We start from the raw sequence: 26,322 nt of genomic DNA, 5'->3' as shown, positions 1-26,322 counted from the left end.
TTGCATTTACCATAATGACATTGAACATCTTTTTACGTACTTAATGTACGTGTCTTTGGGGAAGTACTTACCCATATTCTGATCGTTGAGCATTTTATGTAGACACTTAGGGTTACCTCTGTGTAGTACTCTAAACATCCCCCTTTTCCTCTTAATGGATCAGGGTATGTATGTTTCCTCTGAAACTTACACTACTGTCAACAGAAGAGAAGAGGCAATTTATTTTCCTGGGAGTCTTGTAAAACTTCCTTCCTGGACATACTATTTGCCTTATTCTTTTTTTTTTTTTTACTGTCCTAACAAAGACCTCCCGTAATTTTATTGTACAAATTGATCACCCAGCAACAGCATAACAACACACTTGTCCTTGTGAAGCACAGGAAAAGAGTAGTCCACCTCGGAGTGCTTTCAGGGCCTTTCCAGATTGAGGCAGTTAGAAAGCAGTCCACCTCCCTGCTTGTTCTTTCTCCCCGACCAGCCTATTAACCTCATTCTGCATTGTCGCATGTCATGCTCCTTTGGGAACCCATTACTTGAATTTGTCTTCATTTCTTGGATTTGTGAGAAGAGTAAAAAATTGTTGATTACTTTTCATGTTTACTTCACAAACCTTAAACCGTGATTATTACTGTTTCCCTTTACTAATGACTCCGTGTTGAGCTTTCACACTGGTTTCTGCTGTCCCCTCCATGTGAGAGCGAGCTTCCTGTGCTTGCTTTGGATGGGACGGCTATCCGTACCTTTTGTTCTTCAGCAGGTTCGAGCAGCGCTGGCTTGCCTGGAATGCTTGTGTAGAGAGAAACACCTAGAAATGATGTTTAAGCCACATTACAGAAGTCTCAAGTGTCAAGCAATTAAGTTTTATTGTATCAATAAACAGGGAATATTGAATTTGAAAGTGCCTTTATTAAAAGTATGTGTATGATTTGCCATGCTTATTGACTATGTTGTAGCCACAGAGATGAATAAACTATGGCCTTTACCTTCAAAGAAGTAGCCCATTGGAGAAGTAGACTCAGGATTCCTCTCGTGTAGGTGACCGTGACACGCAAGCTTGTGTAAAGGTCTTAGGCACAGACGCAGGTACTGCAGAGACGGTTCATTAAATGTAATGATCAGACAATAGTCAACATTTCCTGTGTGCCTCAAATAGTATGTATTTTACAACGGAATGTGTTAGGCTGTTTGATCTAAATTACTTCTGTTATAAATACACTCATATATTAAATAATAGTTTACATAACTGTATAATAGAATTACACATTAAATTAAAACTCTTTGATGTATTAAGATACTAACTTTCTCTGACAGATATGCCAAGAATTCAATAGCACATGGGCATGGGAGATGGAGAAGAAGGGCTACCGTGAAATGAGTATCGAATGTAAACTGGCACTTTTAAAGGTAACGCACTTCACCTTTAGGTGAAAGATAGTCATTAAAATGTTTTTATTGTGAAACAATTTGGGAAATTTGAGTGCAACTGGGTTAGAGCTTTTGAATGATAGACAGTTCTGATTAACATACACATTCTGTAATGTTAAGCTGCTAGCTGAAAAATTGTCCTTTAAGAGTGACACCTTTGAAGGGAAGTAGGGAGAGAAGTGAAAGACGCGACCCTGCACATGTTCTTTTCACTCCTCTCGGTGTCCGTGGTGCGGTAAGCTAGCATATACTTGAGAGGGTTAGATTCCTTTTTTGCACTGGGATGCAAAAAAATCTGAATGATGTAAAAAACATTCTTAGAATCTCAAAAGAGCATTTATATCTATGTTAATGGCCAATGTCATGCCTCTTGATACACCTAAAATAACTGAGGACTTTTATAGGTTGGTTAAAAATCTCACTACTATCGAGTCCATTCTGACTTACAGGGATACTATAGGGTCGCGTAGAACTCCCTAGGGGTTCCCAAGATAAAAATCTTTACTAGAGCAGAAAGTCTCATCTTTCTACTGCAGAGCAGCTGGTGAGTTGGAATCCCCTTGCTCCTGAGTTAATAGCCTACCCCAGCAGGAGTTTCCTTTTAGGGGTGCATCAGTCCGTACTGAATATTTTAAATCATTTTCTGACTATTTTTCAGTATCTCTGTGAGTGCCAGTTTGATGACAATCTCAAATTCAAGAATATAATTAACGAGGAGGATGCAGATACAATGCGTCTTCAGCCAATTGGCCGAGACAAAGATGGCCTCATGTATTGGTACCAGCTGGATCAAGATCACAATGTCAGAATGTATATAGAAGAACAAGATGATCAAGATGGCTCTTCATGGAAATGCATTGTCAGGTATCTTACTCAAAATAACTATACTTTTGCCTGTGTTTCCTAGGTAAATCTTTTCTAGAATGTTGTCTGAGACTAGGTTGTTCATTTTAAATTAGGGCTGGGAAAATTCAGGACTTGGCACAGTGCTTAGTAGACCTCTTAAAAGAGCACAATTTTCAAGATAGTCTTTAATACTTAAGCTTAACTATTGTTCATTCTCAAAAAGATTTCAGGGGATAAATTTGTTTTAAGGTTTAAAGATTATCTTAGGGTCTAGATTCAGGGGTTCATCTGGATTTCATGAAAATTAGAAATTCTGTTTTGCCTTTCCCCTACCTCCTTTGATCAGAATTCCACTGTAAAGGCTCTGATTAAAAATGACGAGTAGTCATGGTAACCAGGTGCCATGTAGTTTTCCTGGTCTCGTGGCAAAGGATGCAATTGTTCATGGAAGCAGTTAGCCACACATCCCATTTCTTCCACTTATTCCTAAACCCTTGTGGCACCGTTGGTTCTATGTTGAGCTGTTGAACTGGTGTCCGCAAGGTCCTCAACGACTCTGAGGGAGAAAGACGAACTTTCCTGCCCCCATAAAGCTTTACACCCTTGAAAACCCAAAGGAACAGTTCCACTCTGTCCTGTAGCGTCACTAAGAGTCAGAGCCAACTTACTGGCACTGAGTGTTCTTGACTCTCCTTCCCTTGTTGCTTTAGCAGAGGAAAGACCGACTCTTGTGCCTTGGATGGCTGCTTATAAGGTTTTAAGGACCCAGCACTAGGCTGTGAGCTAGGACATAGAATAGTCAAGTCCGTTAACTATGTCCTGTGAAACCATGACCCTAAACTTCCACACAAAGGAACCAAATCTCTTGGGATGTTTGGTTGTACTTTTGGGAGGTTATTGTCATAGATAACATCTGAAAGAAAAAGAGGCAGGAATGGACTGTGAATATCAATTAACAGGCTTTATTGAGAATCACAACCTGTTGGGTTTTTTCATCCTGAAAGGAGAGCAAGGCAGCGGGGTGGAAGAAGATTGGAGTAACAAGGTGGAGGGTGATGAGAGAAACGGAGTGGGTGAAGAGCTGAGCAAGAGCGAGCAGGAAAGCAAGAGCTTGGCAAGAGTTGGAGACAGAGAAAGCACACCCCAATAGACCCTTGGGGCCATGCCTACTAGAGAGGCTTAGGTGAGCACTGTGTATCTCCTGGATTGGCAAGTTTGATTGCGGTGTGGTGGGGTGACATAAACTGACGCACCCTGGAGGTCTTTAGTGCACATGGGAAGATGGAGGGAGAATCATGGGAAGGAGAAGCTCAAAATGGTCAGGTACCATTAATATATGTACCACATAACTGTTATTAATTTAACTTTTCATCCTTATACATCTTATTAATAATTATGGGGCCCTAAACGTAATCAGTGCAAATTTTCCATCACCACGAACCCAAACTCAGTACTCCATAGGAATAACAAGTCTCCCTGCCCTCCTTCCTTTACCTCTGACCCTCGTAACCACTAAGACATTTTAGGCTCTGCAGTTACCTATTATTTTTGTATAAGTGAGGTTCTGTTGTAGTTGTCATTTTCTATTTGCCTTATTTTACTCCCTAATATCTTCCATTCCATCGATATCATACCATGTATCAAGACTTCACTTCTAATAACTGAGCAGTATTCCAATTCCATTGTATATATTTACCATGTTTTGTTTCTTCATTCATATACTGTTGATTCTCTGCTTTAAAGTCTTTTGGGAATATATCTAGGAATGAAATTGTTGGGTCATATACTAATTCATTGTCAAAGACTGCACCAAAATCCTCACATTGGACCAATAGACAACATCTTGATAATTGGAGAATGGGTTAACGTTACTAAGAATTTCATTTTACGTAGAACCACAATTAACAGCTCGTGGAAGCAGCAGTCAAGAAATCTGACACTGGGCAAATCTGCTGCATCAAACGGACGTGCCAGGCCACTGTCTGGGTGGAATGCTCCTTGCAAAAGATGGCTGTGCCACGTTCTGTCACCACTTTTGCCGTCCTATTCTCCTTGTCAATATTCAGTTTCACGAGGTCTCTGTGTCTTCAATGTAGATGGTCTGTGTAGCATGTCTGCCTCGATTGCCATCTTGTCATGATTCTGTAAATCAAAGATATATATGATTAATGTTACTTGTATTTAATTGTATAAAAACATGTTTTTATGAAAATTTTATAAAGCAGGCTTTTGTATAAAAGTTATTCTGTATAAAAGTTGGTATGGGTATTCTGAATTTTATATAGATATGTCAAGATGTAAAACAATCAAAGAAGTACTACCTGTTTTTGAGACTAGCTAGAACCTTACAGTAATCAACAGCATATGATATTGATGAAAATATTAGTAAATAGATCAATAGAACAAAAGAGTCTGAAAATACATATATGCATAGGTAATAAGGGATTCTTGACAGTGCCTCCCAAGTAATTTAATGGAGCAAAGGAAGTATTTTCCTCAAATAATACTTGAATAACTGGAAATATGGTGGGGGGAGACAAAGACATAACCCCTACCTCATATCCTATACCTGCTAATATAAAGTAAATTCTGGCTCCTAATGACCCAGTACATTTCAGAATAGAACTGTGCTCCATAGGGATTTGAATGGCTGTCATCTTCTGGAAGCAGGTGGCTACCCTATAGACTTGAGTCTAAGCCAACCCAAATATCAGCCGAGGCACTTAATTTTACCACAAAAACTGCATTAAAAATGTGCTGAAAAACTCGACTTATACTCTGATATCTACGGTAAGTCTTTCTCTTATGGCATTACTGATTGGGTTCCAACTGCCAGCCTTTTGGTAGCAATCAAGCACAAACATGTTTTACCACCGAGGCACTGTACCTCATACCATACATGGACTTAAGGTAGAAGCTGTGATTTTATAAAACTTTTATGACAAACATCAGAGAATGCAACCTTAGAGTAGACAGAAATGCTACCCAGAAGTAGCAAAATGTAGATGGGAATTAATTAAAATTAAACATGTTTCATTTAAAGATGGTATTAATAAGAAAATAGAGATGCCATCTACTTGTAGAAAATATTCCCTACACATATCTGAGAGAAAACTCGTACCCAGAATACATAATAAACTAGTACAATTCAGTAATAAAAGCACAACCCAATTTTTAAACTAGGCAAAAAGTCATACATAGCCAATTCATACAGACAGTATACAACAGTTTATTCACGTGGAAAAGTGCAGCATCATTGCAGGATTCCTAATTGAAATTACAGTGAGGTGCTACTTCTATGAGAAAGATTAAAATGAATAACTCACAAAGCAAATGTTAGTCGGGGTTGTGGATCAGAAACACTTTTTCATCGGAATTATAATGTGGTTACAGTCCGTTTGGGGAAATAGGTGAACAGTTTAACTTTTAAAGAAACTACCACTTTATGACCAACATGCATTATTAACACACCCACACTGATACATCCAAGTATTCATTTATCAGGGAGTGAAAACGCATATGGTATTTCTGTACAATAACTTGCCTAGTAATAAGTAGAAATGACCTACAATATGTGAAACTTATGTAAATGCATGGATTTATCAGTTAAGATAAATTCATGGATTTATCTCAGAAGTTTGCTGCTGATTGGTGAGAATATATACTGTGTGATTCCATTTAGAGAAAGTTACAAATTTCTAAAACTAATCTCTAGTAATAGTGATCAAAACAGTAATTTCTTCTTTCTTTTTCTTTTATTTTTGTGCAGAGGGTGTGATTAATAAAAGACAGGAGGGAATTATCTGTGTCAAAATTAATGCTCTTTAAGCTGAAAGAGGTTTGGATCGCACAGGTGTATCCATTTGTCCAAGCTGATGAACACTAGAGATCAGTTCACATAATGTAACTTTAACCTCAGTTAAAAATTTTAAATTGTTAGTAGTTTCATAACCATTTTTCAAAAGCTAAATTTTAAACCGTTAGACCATTATCCAGGATTCCTACTGGCATAGTAATTAAGTGCTTAGCTGCTGACCAAAAGGTTGGCAGTTCGAACCCACCCACGTGTCCTTTAGGAGAAAGATGGACGCCATTCTTTTTAAAAGGATTTACAACTTTGGAAATCCTGTGGTGCAGTTCTACTCTGTCTTCTAGGGTTACTGTGAGTTATAATTGACCCGAGAGCAATGAATTTGGGTTTTGGTGTACTGTCGATTCTATATTTGCTGCTAATATCCAAGCATAATTAAGAATACCTCTGAACACAGACTATCTGAAATCGAATCTTTCCTGTGTGCTGTGACCTTAGGCAGTTTACTTTAACTCTCTTATCTGTTCCTCCATATCATCCCTTTATAGAATGGAGGTAATAATGTTGTGTGCCATAGAATTGGTTCCAATCCATAGCTACCCTAAGCATAGAGTAGAACTTTGACCTACCCCATAGGATTTCCTAGATTATAAATATTTATTGCCACCATTGTTCCTTGGGAAGTGATAATTAAACCAAAACCAAATCCTGAAACCTGGAGCCGTGTGTAGATATCCTATAGGACAGAGCAGAGCCTTCTCCAAGGCTTTCCCAGGATGTTATCCTTATGAAAACAGACTGGGGGGGGGGGTTCAAATTGCTACCCTTTGGGTTAGCAGTCAAGCACTTCACTGCCAGGGCTCGTGTGAGGAACGAGTCCATTCAAACTCACTGAGACCCTACATATAACAGGGTGAACTACTGCCCTGCGATGTCCTCACAATTGTTCTCATGTTTGAGCCTATTGATGTAGCCACTGTGTCGATCCATCTTATCCAAGGTCTTCCTCTTTTTCCTGCCCCCCCCCCTACTTTATCAAGAATAATATGCTTCCCCAGGAACGGGTCTCTCTTGACAACATGTCCAAAGGAGCTTTCTGGCAGTACTCCTTCCAAGACAGATCGGTTTGTGATTTTGGCAGTCCATGGTATTTTCAGTATTCTTCGCCAGCACTTTAATTCAGGTGCATCCATTCTTCAGTTCTTCCTATTCAATGTCCAACTTTGATGTACACCTGAGGCGATTGGAAATACCAAGGGTCAGGAACGCCTTAGTCCTCACTTTTCAACACTCTACAGCGGTCCTGTCAGCAGACTTAGTAGTCGTAGTAGTAATAAAGAAGTATCAAAGAAGGTTAGTTGGGATTATGTGAACTAATTTATGTAAAACTCTTTTAAATTTTTATTTTATTATTTATATGCATATATATTTAATAATTTTATTGGTAGCTCATACAACTCTTTTTTTTACATTTTATTAGGGGCTCATACAACTCTTATCACAATCCATACATATACATACATCAATTGTATTAGCGTTTTGCCTGGTACATAGTAGGCACTCAGTAATGTTACTTCTTTAATACTGTTAATACTATTAGTGGGGTATATAAATACAGAATTTATATTAAAAAGATAGAGAACAATTGCTAAATTCTGTTACCATATAGCAGATCTTTACCAAGGACTTGCTCGATACTTGGGACATTCAAAAAGTTTGTTAAAAAGTTCCATTTTCTTTTAATTTCATTTTTCCATGAACATTAGAACCTTCCTTATGTATACACTGTCTTGTGGAGTCATATGAAAGATAATGTAAGCCTGAGGTGTGAATAGTAGAAAGCAGTGGGCTTGCAAATAGAGATTTCTGGTTTCCCTATTGATGTCCCATCTTCTGAGACAAAAATGTGTTTTGGAGAAACTCAAGGTCTGTTGACTTAGAAACCATTCCAAATGAAATGTTTCTAATATTCATGAATTCTTAAGATACTTTGTTATAAACCAACTGCTCTGTAATTCAAATCTATTTTAGTGTTTTTGTTTGGCACAATCATTTCTAGGAGCCCTGGTGGTACATTGTGTTAAGCATTGGGCTGTGAACTGCAAGATTGGCAGTTCAAATCCACCAGCAGCTGTCTGCTCTTGAAAACTCTAAGGAGCAGTCCTTCGCTTTCCTATATGGTTGCTGTGAGTTGGAATCTACTTAGTAGCAGTGGGTTATATTCATTTGTATTAGAGCGCAAATTAATATAGTAGGAAAAGGTTTTAAAACCAGATAAAAAGCACAAGTAACTTTCTGTTGTCTGAGGAAGATACAGGGAGACAGTTAATAAAGTATAATGTGATAAGAGCTGTATGAACCCCCAATTTTTAAAAATTACAGTATAATGTGGTCTGTGATGGAGATCATCATAGTGTGTGATGGAAAAGCTAGACGCTTACTTTTTTCCCCTCTTTAATTGAATTGGTCTATCATTTTAATTGTCCCTAAAAGATTTAGCATCTACTGCTACTCAAACTCTGTACAACTGCTAGACCTAGACAAGAGAAGCCATTTAGTAGATGCACCCTATTACACCAAGGTTTAAATGCATTTCAGCTACAGATAGTAAAATGCAAGAATTTAGAATTAAGTCAGAACCACCCAAATGTTCCCAAATTGAGTTTCTGATTTTCTTGCACCAACCTGTATGCCCCAGCTTAGTCATTAGCAACTGCATCTCTCTTCTTGCTCCTGTCAAAACCCTTAAGGGCACATCCTTAATTCTTCATTTTCCCTACTCTATATTATTAAGCTTATCTAGTCAGTGCTACATACAAACTTCTAATCTCATATTGTATATGTTCTTATCACATTGTCCACATGTGTCCTGTGTGTTCCTTCCACTAAAGAATAATTGGTTATTTTGAATCATTTCTGTCAGTAGCAATATTATTGCTTTCTTTATAAAGTTAATTTCATACTATTAAAAAATTTAATCCTTTAGTTTATGGATAAAGACACTAGGCCTAATGAGACTACAAGACACTTGAAAAAGTTCGTGGAGAAAATTAAATTAAAAATGTTTCCCCATAAACTTTTTGAATCTTTCTTGTATATAACCTGATCTATCCAGGACCACAAAGTAGGTAGTTTAATTATTAATGCTTTTTATAAAGTTTTTACTGGCTAATTTTCAGAAGTAGATTGCCAAGTATTTCTTCCTAGTCTTTGTTGGTTTGGAAACTCTGCTACAATCTGTCTCCATCACAGGTAACTCTTCTGGTATTTGGCATGCTGGTGGCATAGCTTCATAATTAGGGTGTGCAGTGGAATTGTTATAGAATCTGAACAATTAAGAAGCTGAGAGAATAATGTGACAAGATTGGAGTAAGTTTCCAATTTTCACCTTGCGGAATACACAGATTAAACAACCATGGCTGACCATAAATAAAGAGGATTTGGCATTCTTGCTGATGAACATCAAAGACTACATAGCCTTTGTGCCAATAAAAATTTTTAAAAATGAAGTTGGCAAGGATTTCATTCTAATATCAATACTCATGGAAACAGCAGTCAAGAAATCAAATGATGTATTGCATTTGGCAAAAGACCTTTTTAAAGTTATAAAATATAAGGAAGTCACCTTGGTGACCAAGATCTGCCTGATTCAAGCCATGGTCTTTCTAGCGTCTCATATTCATGTGAAAGCTGGACAATGAAAGAAAACTGATATCATTGTGTTTGCATAGAATATTGATAGTATACATTATAAAGGGGTGCACGCAGTCTGCTTTTGACCTCAGATTTTGCTCGGGGAAGGAGAATCGCCATTACCTGCCCAAGGCTGGTTCCTGTGGGGCTGAGGTCAGCTATTCCCTCAACTGCTCTGACACCAGCTGTCTCTCCCACAGGCTATATTCACAATTCACTCAGGCTATATTCACAATTGTGGGATTTATTAGGTAAGAGAGTACAATTCAGGATCAGAAATATTCAGGACACAGATTTTTGGTCAGGCCTCTCCGATCCTCAACTCCTTGGCCTGACTGGCTGCTGCCTTACTCTGGCTCTGTTGTAAGCTGCCTAGCACTGCTGAGAATGCTCAGTGGCATGCCACACTCCTTTGATCTTCAACACCAAGGCACTCAGCTGTAGTTGAATAAGCCTCAGCCCAAAGGTGCTTGGCTCTAGCTGTCAGCAAATTTAGATTCCTCAGTCACATGCTCAGAGACACTCCACTCACAAGTGAGCCTCCTGCCCAAAGATACGCAGCTTTATTTTATGTGGGCTGTGACCCCATTCTCCCCTACTTCCACCCACGTTCTGGCTCCTAGTTCTTGGTTCTGCAGCTGCTTCAGGTTTCTGCCCCAGGATCTAGGCAGATTCTAGAGGACATACTCCACACCTAGCTTTTTCTTCTTGCCGGTCATGAGACACACCCTTCTTGCCTTCCTGCCTATGCAAGGAGTGCCAGAAGAACGGACAAGTCTGTGTTAGAAGAACTGCAACCTGAGTGCTCGCTAGGCTTCCAGACACTCAGCCTTAGACTTTTGCTTTGAAAAAGCAAAAGGAAAGACTAGTTGCTAAAAACGATCATAAATAGATCGTAAATAGAGCCAGCTGGACCCAGGAAAACACTCAGTGAAGTGGGCTGACAAAATAATGGCAATAGTGTAATGCAATGGCAGTGCCTCACAGGCCATGGCAATGGTACTAAATTGAGCAACAGTTCATTTTTTTGTACATAAGGGCATTATGATTGGAGCCAAGTTTACACAAACCAACAAAAACACTAATTTAATTAGCTATTGTCCCTGTACTCAACCCATAAAGTATTGGTGAGATGGGAGTAGAAAGAGAAAGGAAGCTAAGGGGCCTCTAACATGACAGAGAAGAACACAAATCATTTGATTTTAACACTAATCACATTGACTGAGAGCTGTGTACACAGCACCATAACACACATCAGGGACTGCTGGTAACAGATTCAAACTTAAGTTTTCCAGTTTCGTCTGGGGTTGGCTTTCTATCTGTACCATTACACTCTGCCTATCTGAGCAGCAGAAATAATCCAAGTGAGTTTTCTCACTCGTGAGGAAAATTGACATGGTCATCTGGAACCTCCGGATTTGGTGGTTAAAAAAAGGGTTTACAGAGTACATCTTCTTTGAGATCTTTTGCTATTGTTATATCATTTGAGTCTATTCCTATAATTATAAATTACAGATGACAAAACAAAATCTGTAAATAGCCACTTTTTAATCTATGCCATTAATAATGAATATCTTTTTGCCCAAATTAGGAAGATATTTATCATAATTTTATAGCAGTAGGAAAAACTCACTAAAAGTGGAAAATAATTTATTTCAAGTGATTTAGAATTTACATAACTTTGTTTCAGAAAATTATTTCTCAAAAGTTAGTTTTACATTGATTTCATGTTTCATAGTATAATATTTTTTAAAGTTACCTGTATTCATTTTTCAATGTAAGACACCTGTACTGCCATTGCAATCAATGGAAAAAATAAGAGTCCTTCTTGGCAAATAGTTTAATATATATTGTGCTTATTTTTAATTCAAGGTTACTTGGGGCTAGGTGGTTTTAGGATTCATAATGTATTTTTCTTTTAATTTTTTAATTTCCAGTATGGACTCTACAGAAAATTCCTTAGAATAAGGATGTTTGTTTTTTTTTAGAACAAGGATTTTTAATTCTCTTCTTTTTTCCTTTGTTCAGAAACCGAAACGAGTTGGCAGAAACTCTTACACTCTTGAAAGCACAAATTGATCCTGTGCTGCTGCACACCCCTCACCCACAGGACAGCTCTTCCCGGGAAAGCCCCAGCCTGGAGGAGGACGAGCCCAACAAAGAGCAAGAAACACCTAAACAAGGTTTTTTTGTGTGTTTTATTTCATTTTATTTTGTAATCTCTCCATTCTCTAACTTCTTTTCCCAGCTATATAAATCTGAATTCTATTTCAGTTTGAAAAATTGTAAGTCTTGTTAAAGGAAGCTGGTAATCTTTATTTAAAAAGGTTCAGACGCTAAAAAACATTGATTAGTGCTTTGTTATTTTACTCATAACATTAGAAAAATCCAAATACAAAAGCCATAAGCCATAGAATATAATAACTTTTGATAATTTAAGTAAATTATTAATATGAAATTATGAAGTAAACGCAAGTCTATAATACTGTTGACTAAAACTTGGTTTTCCTCACATTTTCTGATTTAAGCAATTCAAATCCTAATTGTTCTAGCAGGAAATAGAACCAAGTTGTGACTTTTCTAGAAGGAAATAAATCTAGTGAAAATTTGGCTTACAGCTTTTAGTTAATACTCAATTATGGCTGGCTTTATTAGATAGTTTTTAATGATAGGGGAAAGAAACTGCTAGATCATTTTTTATACCTTTGTTTTTAGCTTCTGCACTACTGTGCTTGCATATATTTTCATACTATTTGCTTGACGGTTGGAAAGCCCATTCATGAATCATCCCTCATCTGCAAGTGTTAGCTGAAAAAGTAAATATGTCTTTTCATGTAGGCTATCGTGTTCTGGTTGGAGCCGTGGTGGTATAGTGGGTTAAGTATTGGGCCTCTCACCACGAGGTCAGCAATTTTAAACCACCAGCCGCTTGATGGAGAAAAGTGAGGCATTCTACTCCTGTAAAGAGTTCAATCTTGGAAACCCACATGGGCAGGACTATGTGGTTGCTGTGATTCGGAAGTGACTCAATGGCAGTGAGTTGTTTGTGGTGATTTTATGTGCAAACAAAATTTCTAATTTGAAACATTAGTTTCCATATGTTAAAATTAAGTGTGTGGGCTTTTCACTAATTAAAATTTTAAGTTAGTTTGACTATTGTTTTTAGTAATATTTTCTAAGGATAAGTTTTACATTTAGAATTAATATTATTCATTTCATCAGTATGATTATTGATTCATGCACTTGGTTATTCCCATATATCCAGACAAAAGACTAGAAATTAGAAAAAAGTTCAGGATATTAAATGTAAAATTAAATCTAATAAGAGAGCTTCCATTTGACACTGAAATTGAAGAGACATTCTGTTGTACAGTTAAAATTGGAAAGAAAAATAAAACATTCAGTTCTTCAGGAAAATAAAGCTCTTTGTAGTGGTTAGTCATAAATTTCAATCTGCCAGGTATTGCATGTGTATTTCTTTTACATCTTATAATCTCTTTCCCAAGTACCTGACATTATTATTATTTCAATTGTACATATGAAAAAAAACCCAGAAATTTAGAGACTTGCCCCAAGTTTTAGAGATTTTAGGCTCAGAGACTAGATTTGAAACTTGTAATATATGATTCTAATTAATGTAACTTTGGACAGACTTTACCATGCGTACTTTCCCCTGGGGAAGAGTAACTGAGTAGGTCTTGAGCGGAAGGAAGCCTTGCTTTGCCCTTCCTGAGAAAACCGGGGCAGAGTTCGGCTGCTGGTTCGAGGCCACACTTTGAAATCTGCAAGGTTGTAGAGGCAGCCTTCCTTTACCCTTTGAAACGAACGCAGAGAAGGGTTTCCCACAGCGGTTTCAAAACACGTTTCTGAAGGAACCCTTTAGCTTTAGTACTCACAAGAGACTGTGGATTGAGGACATCATTTTGAAAAAGGTAGGGAACAAGGTGTTTCATCCTCTGTATTAGTCTCCTTTCCATTTTATACAGTGTTTCTCATCTGTCATTTCTTTTTAGTGGTAGCTTGTTTCCTAGTATTCGTTCATTCAGCAGCTTACCATGCCCTGTGTGCCAAGCATGATTACAGACGTGGGCGTTCAGTAAACAAAACAGGCTAGAATCCTTTTTCTTGAGAAACTTACACCATAGTGAGTAAGAACATACAGCATTTATCTCAGGCTAAGTACTGTTCTAAGTGCCTTACCCGTATTAAAAACCCTATTGGGCAGGAATTTTTATTCTTTTTTTCTTTTAATTGAAGCAAGAGAGACCGAGGAATTTAAGTTAATTTTCCCAATGTCTCACAACCAGTTTGTGGCAGGTGTGTGTAATCAAGCCCAGGCTGTCTCTCCCAAGTCCATGTGCTTCGGAGATTGCACAGTTGATGAAATAAGAACTTTATTCAGCTCCTGTACCCTTACGTCTTAGCCCTTTCTGGTTCCATGACGAAACCGAGGGAATGGGACTGTTGTCTTTCATTTGTATGACTCTCCATGAAAAACAAACATTGCCTTTTGGGTGGGTGCTCGGCACCGGAAAAAAAACTTGAAGCGATTCTTTAAAACATGTACCATATTTGAAATTCTAATGCAAAATACGAACAAAAGTTTAAATTTAATTGGTTTTATATTTGTAAACCAGCCATCAAGGAGAATAAAACTGCCACGCCTGTTACAGCTGATAGAGCTCATTAGTTAAATTTAAACTTTAGTTAAATTGCCACACTTTATATCTAATAGCTAACCTCAGTAAGGTAATGAATTTTATTTCTTTGTTAAAATACATTGCCCATAGTGGTAGGCTCCTGCCCCTACCCAGAAGAAAAATGGGAGTCGTGGAAGCAAACAATCTAGAAAATTCACCAACTAAATAATGGTTAGCTTTTGTTTGTAAGATAATTAGAATTACCCTCTGAAAAGTCTAATTTTCTGAGACTGGCATTCAGGATATCAGGGTCGCTTACTTACTATTTTCTTATGTGATCACTGGTTCTGTAATATCTAACTGCATTTGTTTTCTCAGTGTGTCTTGGGCCTTGCTGCTGTGGCTTCCCCATGATGTTGTCTGCATGGGATGCTGTTATGTCATTGTGGAAAGACTTCCCTGAGCTCCACTAATACTTTCTATTATACTCACTGCACTTACATTAGGGCCAGTCTTAGAGCCAGCCTTGAGTTTATTTGGCTCTGAATTATTTGTTGAATGATTCTCTTGAACTAAAATTTCCAAGGAAGCCATAGCTCTCATTTTAACTCTTCTCTTGTTATGAATGATCTCCTCAGTCATTTCAGGTAGAAGAGTGTGCACGTTAGTATATAGTCTCACTTTAAATTTATTATTTGCATTTAGGGGCGCACATAGAAAAGAAAAGCTTTCAAGGAAAAATGGAAAGGGAAGGGAAGTCTTAACCTATTATTTAGTCCAATCCTTCCACACGGGTTGGGAAAAGATTGCTCTTTAGTCCATTTCTGCAGCTGTGACTTCAGCTATCCTATAGAATAAGTATAATTTCAAATCTCTAAACAAGAGCTGCCATTATGCTTCATGAAGATCTCAGCCTAGGAAACACCTATAGAGCAGAGTTGAACTGTCCTATATACTCTGTTCTGTAATCGCCAAAAAAATGTGTTACAATTCCCAAAACCGTAAAATTTATCATTAGATAAATAATTTTAAAGCATATCCTTTAAGTGGGTTTCAGTCTGTTGACAGAGTAGTATAGCTATCACTATAATCTAATTCCAGAATTAGAATCTAATTCCAGACTTCTATCACTACCAAAGGAAACCTCATGCCCATTAAGCAACCTCTAATCTGCCCTCCTAGACTTTACAACCACTAATCCACTTTGCTGTGATTAAGAATTTGCCTCTTCTGGACATTGCATATAAATGTGAACATACAATATGTAGCCCTTTTTGTGTGTATTGGTTGGTTTCTTTCATTTAGCATGATCTTTTAAAGTTTGTCCATGTTATAGCATTCAGTGCTTCGTTCCTTTTTATAGCCACATATTCCATAATACAAAGATGTGGTCTCACTCCTTTCACCCTTGCAGGAGTGCAGACCCGCTAGGGCTCTGTCCCTAATGTATTAAAAACAAAAATTTCGTGGGAAAGTTCCTTGTTCTTTAAAGTTTTATTTAATAGAGACCCCTTGATTGTCTTAAATAGGATAAAGACATGAGGAAGAACACCTGCATTGGGTCTTAGTTGTGTCCCAAGTATTCACAGTCAAAAAATTGTGTTATCTTCTGATTCCATTCTTCGACACCCCTTTTGAGACCTCCTTAATTGGAGCCCTGGTGGTGGAATGGTTCCTTGTTGGGCAGTGATCTGCCTGGTCCCAAACCACCAGCAGCTCTGCAGAGAAAGACTGAGCTTTCCACTCTGGTTAACAGTTTATAGTGTCAGAAACCCAGAGGGGGTGGGATGGGCCAACATTGACTCAATGGCAGAGGGTTTGGTTTTATACAAAAAATACATTTTATTTATCCATTAATCCACTCATGAACATTTGGCTTATTTCTGCTTTTTGGCTATTATGTGCAATTTTAGAAACTTGAAATTGCTGCCAACATTGAAAACTAGAGGTGTTTCCCAAAGCAATGTAGATTTCCAGTTCCTCTTAAAGGGAGGAAACTTGGCAATTCAGGACCTTCACACCCCCATGTCAATAGTGGGCTGTAGAAACACTGCTAGGCGGAGGATCACAAGCCTGTTGCAGTCGATTCCCTACTCATGGTGGTCCTATTCAACAAAGTAGGACTGCCCCTGAGGGTTTCCACATCTGTAAATTGCTATAGAACCACATTTCTCCTCCACAGAGTGGCTTCTGGGTTTGAACTGCTAACCTTCTGGTTCATAGCCAAACTCTTAACCATTGTACCAGTAGAGCTCTTCTGTTTACCCTAGACAACATCCTTTCCTATAATCTCCAAAACTGGGTTTTAATCCCAGTTACTTAGCCTTATGCTTACATTTTGTCTTTCTTGTAATACAGTTAAAATAAAAACATTGCTTATTATTTGTCTTTATCAAATATGGGAAGAGATAGATTAAAAATCTCTATATGTTGTAAGAAAATATAAGAGAGGTGATAATTGTTGGCAGAAGTGAAGGTTATTTCTACAGTTAAGATATTTGGCAAGCTGTTGCTAACATGGTATCTGATACAAATGTATAAATTCAACCTGGCAAAGTAATGTACTGTTAAGTGTATTATGATTGTGTGATGAAACATGCAGTCTATAGTAAAAGTTATAGTGGATAGTGGAAAGATGGATGATGAGAAAGAGACTGTGGGAGGCGAGGGTAGGACTGACATTTCAAGGAAGTTTGTCCCTGAAAGCTATACTATGCACTCACGTGCTAAAGAAGAACAGAATTACACACGCACCAGACCTCTGATGTTGAGTGTAGGTGCAGCGAAGAGTGTTCACACCACATTAGAGTGAGCATTTGCAATATAAGTCCAACTAGAAGTACATTTTCTCTAAGTGAATATATTGCTAGGGACAATTGGGATAAGAACGTAGATCTCTTGTTATGTTTTTTTGGTAGCTGATAAAAGTAGTTATTAGTTATTTCACTAAAGTAGCTTTATTTGTGGTCTTGAGAATTTTAATGTGACTGGAGGCAATTTAGATATGTTTCCTTCATGGGCCCAATTTTAGGAAATAACTATTACTGTGTATTAAGGGAAATGTTTTAAGTATAAACTAAGAAAAGATCATCTATACCTTTGACTGTTAGCATATCTGTTATAAACTTTAAATTCAAGGTTATAACATTTTATAAAAACAGAACTTAAATCACTTCCTCATTATCTAGGAATTTGTATGACAAAAGTTAAAAGTGGTACATGTTCTAACCACGATATGGTTATGAGTCGTATGATCTAGACAAACTCTCAAAACTCTAATCATCAGTAGGTTAACAGTTAGCCTAATGAATGGGCGTTTATAATGGAGGAGTCTGATGTATTGTGAGGTTTATGATCTGCACTGCCATATGGGCTCTTCTGAAGTTCACTATGTGAACATTCAAATCCAGCATAGACCACGTTGGCATCGAGTCTATTAAGATCAATGTAGGACGAGTTCTCGATTGCCAGCAGGAACAGCATCTGGTATTTCTGTCTTTAGGAGTAACCCTTGCAGCAGTCCATGCAGCAGTCATCCTGGAGCTCTCTCTTCTCCCAGGTGACAACCTTAAGAGCAAGTAGATGGGATTTACACTGGGTAGGTGCAGGAGTTGCTTTGTCTTAAACAGTCTTGTGTTGCATAGAACCCACTCTCTCTTATTGTGGTCTACAAGCTTAGCTTCCTACAGCCATAGGGTTCTCATGCCAAATAGAAGAATCACCACATTTAGGAGAGTCCCACAGATGGTGTCCATCGTCTATTTTAGTATATGAGAATAAGTCAGAAAGAATTATTACAAAATCATAGAAACTTTTATCAAAATGTGATGCTATTGTTTCTTGACATAACCTCCATCTAGGTGTGTATCCTTCTGAAGACAGTCTTTCTATCTCTACCTCTTTTCCTAACACTCCTTTGCTTTGGTTTCTAGAACATTTCGGTACTCTGGGGGATTCAAATTGTCTTCCTTTTATTTTTTCCAAAGAGATACATATTTTCTGTGTGTGTGTGTGTGTGTGTGCGCGCGCGCGCACGCACGCTCGCTAATTAGGCTCTCTTTCCTGTGAATTACTTTTGTAAACTAAGGTAGGTTGGCAAACATTTTGCACAAATTTTGTAAAGCTATGGTAAGTCATTTACGTTGTCACGTTGCAGACCACACAGAGCAAAGAGCACCATGGATGTGGTCTCAGTGATGACCATGCCCATGTAGCTCAAAACTGTCCCCATGTGGAAACCAAATGGAGAGTAAGCATATTAGACATTAATGCACCTGCCTGGAGTAAGAGCATATAGTGTGTGTGTGTGTGTGTGTGTGTGTGTGTGTGTGTGCACTTAGAAAATCTTAGTTTAATATTTTTATGGAAAATTTCAAAGTATTACCTAAAACTAGAGAACATGATTGGAATTTTAAAATAATTTAACTAGCAGAATATTCACAGATAGAAGGTGAAATACTGAGTTAAAGCACTGATCCAAGAAAAATGCATAAAAGAGATTAAAAGAAACCAAATTAATGGAAAATAAAAAGGTAGTTTAAGCTAGTCTAACATTACTATTTCCCAGAATTTCAGATGAAGAATATTAGAGAATGGGGAAGAAAGCAATTTTCTAGATTTAAGGCAAAACACCACGCCTGACTCTAAAAAGCCAAACAGTCCTCAAGCAGTGTTATTGATAATGAATCTTGGCATAATTTCACCACGTCAAAGACAAAGCTAAGATGCCAGATTGTCCAACAATTAAAGAATGATTCAGTATAAAGGAAAGTTAATTAAGATGACAATTTAATTCTTAAAAGCAACAAGAGAAGTAGCAAAAATTGTTAATCTCTAAATGAAAAAATATAAAATAATTTATATATTTTAAATGCTTTCAGTATTACAAATTGGAGAGCAAACTAGTATAACCACTTTAGAAAATTGTTTGGCTAGTCTTTACTTTTATAGATTGGATGGACTTTCATTTCCTTACCAGTTCTGCATTCAACAGTTCAAGCCACTCGTCAACCCGAACTCCTTTATTCTATCCCACTCTATCCTCTGAGTTCTCTTTTCCCTCTTTGAGACCTTCGGCCTCCTTTACATCCACGTTTATAACCAAATTGTCTAGTGCTTTGGTCCATCTTCCCACCCGTGTCCTCTCTTCCTTTGGGAAACATCAGAGTCTGTTCCTTTTGGTATGCCAGTTGTTTGGGGTTTTACCCTTCAAGGAACAGTCGCATAGAATATGTTTTTTTGTGGCTGATTAACTTTGCTCAGCATAATGTTCTTTTGGTCCACCCAGGTTGTGAGTGCTTCGTGGCCCAGCATTATATTTTTAACGATGTATAGTACATTATGTATATACCAAAGTTTGTTAATTCTTCTACTGATGGGCTTTGGGACTGCTTCCAGTTTGGTGTTCCATTTATTTATTTGTGTGTGTGTGTGTGTGTATTCCTTTTAAATGTCTTTGAATTTGTAGAACACAATAAGTCTGAGTGGGAAGATCAAGGACGTAGGGTAGATGGGTGGGTAAGATTTCCCAACAAAATTCCCTCACAACAGTCCTTGCTATCTCAAAGAATGAACAGATTATTGTCATGTTGAGAAAAACAATACCTTGGCTCAGCTTTCCTGGACATTGTCTTTTATTTAACCAATACTATGTTCACTTTTCTTACAACCTTTTTAGATAAACCACTGTGGTCATCTTTTGTCTTTTGAAAAGGTCTTAGAAGATCATTCTTTTTGGAATCTTAAAGAACAATAGCCATAACCTTGGTTGCCTTCAATTTAATTGGACCAAAAGATCTCTCTTGAGGGTGCTAGAAAACCTTATTGTTGTTGTTGCTTTTGGATTAAGAGAGAATTCTTCTTCTTTTTGGTTAGAATAATTCTTAATGTGGTTTTGGTGGGAATGTTAATTACCGATTTAAATGGTCTCAAAGACTCCATCTATTAGGTAGCAATAGTGCACACAGAAACACTTTGGATATTGCAGTTGTATAAACTGACTTCCTCTTTCTCAGGACATTGGTTCTTTGGGAAAATTATTAGATGAAGAATAATCTGGCCCATTTTCCTATTTGTCTTTTGCATCTAAAAAGTAATATCTAAATTCCGGAATAGGTTTTCTACCTTTAAATTTATAAAGAAAAAACTATCAGAAATTTCATATCACTTAATCCCTTTCTTAATATTGGTGCCCTAGGGTAGAGAACAGTAGAGCAATTATTGAAAGGAAGGTTAGTATACTTGGAAAATGGATTGATGATCACATTTACCTATTAAAACGATAGGACTTTCCTGAGAGTAGGGGTCCTCTATATAAAAAGCACCCTTCAATACACTACTTGTGTTGAGGAAAAGCTGGGTTTCTCATATAAACATGGCTCCTTATTAAATGGCTCCTGGTTAAATTCTGTGTTGAATATAACAATACAAAGTGTAGGATCCAATATTGGCCTCAACAGGACATTTTTTTTCTGATTCCAAATAAAAATAATATGAAATAAAATAGAGAAACTAAATGTTTTTCATTTTAAATATAGTGTCTAGATCATGGTTCTCAACCTGTGGGTCGCGACCTCTGGGGGGGGGTTGTCAAAAGTCCCCTTACAGGGGTCGCTAAAGACCATCAGAAAACACATTATTTCTGGTGGTCTGAGGAACTGAAACACCACTCCTCAGTCTCCAGGCGGGTCTGCCCACATGCAGATACACCCATGTACGAGTACCGGGCATGAAGACTGTTACCCATGCTACACCATGCTTCAAGACAAAATTCATTTATTTGTAATTAGAAATAAATACCTCACAATATGTAATTACATATTTTGTGCTTAGTCACTATGCTTTAATTATCAATTTGTAACAATGAAAATATATCTTGTATTTAAGATATTTACATTATGATTCATAACAGCAAAATTACTATGAAGTTATAAAGTAGCAACGAAAATAATTTTATGGTTGGAAGTCACCTCAACATGAGGAATTGTATTAAAAGGTTGTGCCATTAGGAAGGTTGAGAACCACTGGTCTAAGTTGTATATGTTTATGTAGTTAAAACAAAATTTATGTTTGATATTTGCTTTATCTGGCTCTCTGTCCATTTAATTCATTTATTATTCACCTAACTGCTTATTCATTAAAAACTTTTGACCTTCCTATAGAGAGTGAATACTAGTTTTAAAGGCTGAAAGAAATAATTTTGTTATGTAACTACAGGCTCATAGATAGTCTTTGGAAAAAAATTCGTCCCGGGCATAAAATATGATACTTTTTGTTAAGATGTTAAATACTGTTTTACCCTGAACAAGCTAGGGTAACCAGATAGATGCATGTGTTATTGCCATAATGTTAAAACACAAAGTATGTATATATGTATGTGTATAAAATATATACATATATTTAAATCATCACCATCTGTTCATATTTACATCCAATTTTACTTATGTAGAAAAATAGAGGACCAAAATTACATAGAAATCTGTTGGGTTTTCTTTGATTGTTTGACCATGAACAGTAGTTCGTTACGTGAAAGATTTGTGCCTATTGGAAGCATCAAATTAACTGATGTAGCCCCATTAATCTGGACAATCATGTCTATGCTGATGAATGAGTGTTCTTTCCATAGAGTAAAGGTCAGTGCGCATAGCTTATAAAGTACATCTTAGATTGACTACAGACCAGTAAACTTGACTTAAAGCATACCAAACCCTTTAGAGTAAATAAATAAATAGAAGAAGCTTTTGATTAGAGAAATCGTTGAAGTACTCTGATTGAATATATTGTGGCTTGAATCAAAGAAATCTTCTCTATTATCATTCATGGATTTCAAAACAGGGTTTGCTCTCTCTACATTTCTCCATAAAATGCCGGGTTTAAGGGCCAAACAAAGCATCTCCACCAAAAGCCCTAAAGGAGTTCCTTCCTGTGTTCTCTGTGACCTGTGCATGCTCAAAACTCACTGCCAGATGCCCCTTTAAAGACAGACCTCTGCTTCAGACCACAGCTTGGAAGGAGCTATTGAGCTAGGCGATCACAGATAGGAAATTTCTCTAATTTCAATATTTTACCAGAATAACAGGTATAGGTGCTCTACAGCCTTGAAAATGAGAAAAACTCATAAACACACTTCCTTTCTAAAAGTCTATTTATAAATAAAAATGAATAAAGAGGATGAAAGTCAGTTCCTATAGTACTGTAAGAATGAGAAAGAAGGGGGTAAATAAGAATGAGAAAGAGGAGAGGGTAAGAGATAGAATGACCTTGCTTACCGAGGCTGAAGCCATGTCAGAAAGCAATGGGCTGGAGGAACTGAGTTAAAATATTTAGAAATAAATTTAGAATAAACATCTTGTGAGCTGACAGAAGAATTAATACTTTAAAAATTGGACAAGATAAAAGGAAGACTGAAAAAACTATGACAGTGCAAGAAATTTATACAAAAAAATAGACAAATTCTAACATGTAGGAGTCCATGAAAAGGGATAAATAAAAACGTTGCAGAAAAATTTTTGTTTTCTTTTTTTTTTTTACTTCATAGTGGAAAGGACACTGTATTTCTTGGGAAATCAACCCAGAACAACCAACTTCAAGACAAATTTTAGTAAAGTTATTGGACTTTAAAGAAAGAAACACTTGAACATCCAAACAAAAAGAGCCAGTAGCTTTTAAGGGGTAAGGAAATCGGATTGTCATCACTTTTTGATTCCAAAAGAAAATGTTACATTTGACTTTCTCAAGGGAAAGAATTACATGAGCCATGGATGTTATGCTCAGGCAAACTGACTTTCAATACATAAAGGTTACTGATAACTTATCGACCTGTAAGATATTCAAATCCTCTGTCTTCTAGTTGATTCTGATTCACTGTGAATCATAGTGATTCTGTATAGGGTTTCCAGAACAATACATCTTTATGGGACTTGACAGTCTCACCTTTTGCCTTTGGGGAGTAGCTGTTGGGTTTGAACTGACCACCTTGCAGTTATCAGCTCAATGTTTAACTCGTAGTGTTACCCGTGCTTCCTCAAAGCTATTCAAGGGACTCTCAGAAGATTGTGAGTAAATGGAATTTTTTAAAAACCCAGATTTTTGAAGCTTATCCTTTTCCCGTTTGTCTTCTTCACTGCACCATCTAGTGAGCAGGCTTCTGCCAACCAGAATGTCTACAACAGTAGTGTTAGTGATAGAAAAACAGTGCGTCTTGTTACACATACAAGTTGATGGGAAAAGTCCAGTTTATGTATTGTAAGTAACTGAATGAAACCTACAAATAACGACGGACCAGGTGGCAGTGAGCACACCTAGCCTCTAGAGGTTAGCCTCTGGATACTACTGTCTAATCAAGGAACCATGGCTCCTTAGAGAAGGAGATTAAGTTCAGGACTTGAGTGGGGAAAACACAAGCTAAATCTGGAACATCTTCGATGCCAGTAAATAAGAGTGGCACACAGAAAGACAGTGGGGGCTATATGAAGGCTGTACTCGAAGAAGCTTTCCGTTGGGAAAGCATGAACAACTTTTCCTCCTCATGTAACAGGCATTTAATAAATGATGGCTCCTACGTGTTCTTTTTACCATTTCAAAATAGTCATTTATGAATCTGTCATCTCTTCTTGGACAGTATAAGCATCTGCAGGCAGGACCACTTAGAGATTTCCGTGTGCCTGTCCTGGCCCAGCACTCTGGCCCATATAATTAGGAGAAATTGACTGTAATGCTTTCGTTAGCATTCTGTTAACATTGATTATCAGCATCTATACTACAGTATTTAAAAATATTCTTTATCGAAGAAAACATTCTTATCTTTATAGTAAGATTCATGGGACACTTTCTCATCCATTATACGTTCAAAGAAAAGTTACATTTCTAAAAGGTAAAACCATGCATTAGTTTTCATTGCACAGAAAGATTATTTCTGTGTTTTCCATCTCCAGTGCCTTGAAAAATCCAAGTGCTCCTTCAGTTGTGTTTTTTTCTTCAAGAATGTAAAAGATTCTGCATCTACACCACTCTTAAAATTCTCAATTCTTTCCTTTCCTAACTTACTGGTTAGCCATCCTGTCAAAGTTGGCATATCTTGGCTCCAAAATGTCATAAATAAATATGACTGATCCAAGATCCAAACGTCTTTCAAATAATTGACCATAGTGATTAAAATCAACCACACACAAGGACTAGTTGCCATCTTGAAGACTGGTCTCCATCATTACCTAAAAGCTTCATGATTTCTTCAGTTTATTCTGAGTCAGCATTGACTCAATGCCAGCAAGTTTAAAAAAAATTTTTTTTATGGGTCATGAGAATCCTGCATCTCTCACCCAGTCAGTTTCTTTTTATGTGTTTTACTACATAATGATTCTGATTGGAGTAGGTGGAAAAGAACATAGGTGATCAATAAATATTTGAATAAATTAGTGAAACTTTTCAAAGTACCATACGTAACACTTCCTTTGACTCATCATGTTTGTCAAGAAATATTTATACTGCATTGTGATTTTTCTAGTAAATTTTGTCTCAAACTCATTAGCATTCTCCCTAAATTTTCTTTTGGCAAACCATGGGACAGTGTGTGGGTACAGGAAAAACCTTTCCAGTAATTATGAAAATGCTTAAGGCTTCATTTTTTGTGCTGGTTCTTCAGTTTCAGGGAAATATCCAGGTTGTCTTTGGAAGGTGACTAATAATGGTTGTCATGGTTTTAAGAACTCCAAGCCAGTGATAAAAATACCAAAATTGGAATATTTTTGAAAGAAGAAAATCTAGCCACAAAGAATAGTAGTTAGGGTCACGTTGTTTAATTCACTCATGTTGTAGATGAAGAAATAAGGATCAGAGAATTTGTGACATCACTCAAAGACACACCACTATGTCAACTCGGATTTGTGAGCCCAGGAGAGCGTCAAGAACTAATGCCGTTCTGCCTTTTATGTTGCCATGTTGCTAAGCTCTTATCCTCCTTCCTCATTCCGCACCCTCCAACAGAATGGAGTATCATTTTCCCTTGGATCACAATGAAGCAATGAGTTGCTTTCTGAGCCACAAACACCAAACCAAAAGCAAACTCACTCCTGCTGAGTTGATTGTGACTCATGGCAGCCCTGTCAGACAGGGTCAGACTGCCTCTCTTGGTTTCTGAGACTAAATCTTAATTGGAGTGGAAAACCTCATCTTTCTCCCTAGGAGAGGCTTGTGGTTTTTGAACTGCTGACCTTGTGGTTAGCAACACCATGTGTAACCAGTATGCCACCAGCTTAAGAAATATTAAATTGTGTTGAATACATTTTAGTATTAGGTTGAGGTTATTTTAAAAGATGGTAATCCAAGTATGATAACTGTCGTTAACCAGGACATTCGTGTAGTCAGATTTTTTAAGCAATCTGGTGATATAGAGGCGTCTCCTTTGGTTGCTACCCTTAAAGTCAGTAGTTCAAACTGCTTGGGAGATGAGGCTTTCAGGTCCTCTAAAGATTTACTACTGTCTGGATTACCCACAGGGACAATTCTGTTCCATCCTTTAGGGTCACTATGAGCATAAGCAACTAAATCACAGTGAGTTTTTTGTTTTTTACTTTCTCAATGGCACAGAGAGACATACATACTGATCACTGTCCTACCTTTAATTTTTTAAAAATAATTTTATTGGGGGCTTATATAAGTTTTATCACAATTCATACATCCATCCATCGTGTCAAACACATTTGCTGCCATCATCATTCTCAAAACATTTTAGCAACATATATAACATCAAATCACCGAGTGTGAAAGTAATATGGATACTCCTAGGCTTTGTATGGTTCTTTTTTTAAAAAATTATTAATTGGGAGCTAATATGTATGTCATTCCATAATTCAATCTCTGAATGGTTCTTGATGTTTTTTGATCTCAACTGTTAATATTTGTTTACAACAT

The 26,322-nt window shown here is 37.1% G+C and overlaps 1 protein-coding gene across 1 annotated transcript in view; it reads left to right on the top strand.

Moving 5' to 3' along the window:
* RSF1 (remodeling and spacing factor 1) overlaps nt 1–26,322 on the top strand; it is a 138,804-nt gene that overhangs the window by 72,475 nt on the left and 40,007 nt on the right. The window contains exons 3-5 of the mRNA XM_075546337.1: nt 1,312–1,404; nt 2,084–2,289; nt 11,804–11,958. Of these exons, the coding sequence (XP_075402452.1) occupies nt 1,312–1,404; nt 2,084–2,289; nt 11,804–11,958 (454 nt within the window). The remainder of the gene's footprint in view (nt 1–1,311; nt 1,405–2,083; nt 2,290–11,803; nt 11,959–26,322) is intronic.

Source organism: Tenrec ecaudatus, chromosome 4 (assembly GCF_050624435.1).
Source record: "Tenrec ecaudatus isolate mTenEca1 chromosome 4, mTenEca1.hap1, whole genome shotgun sequence".
Taxonomy (NCBI): Eukaryota; Metazoa; Chordata; class Mammalia; order Afrosoricida; family Tenrecidae; genus Tenrec; species Tenrec ecaudatus.
Note: the sequence above shows the minus strand (reverse complement) of the source record. Positions and strands in the feature narration are given on the sequence as shown.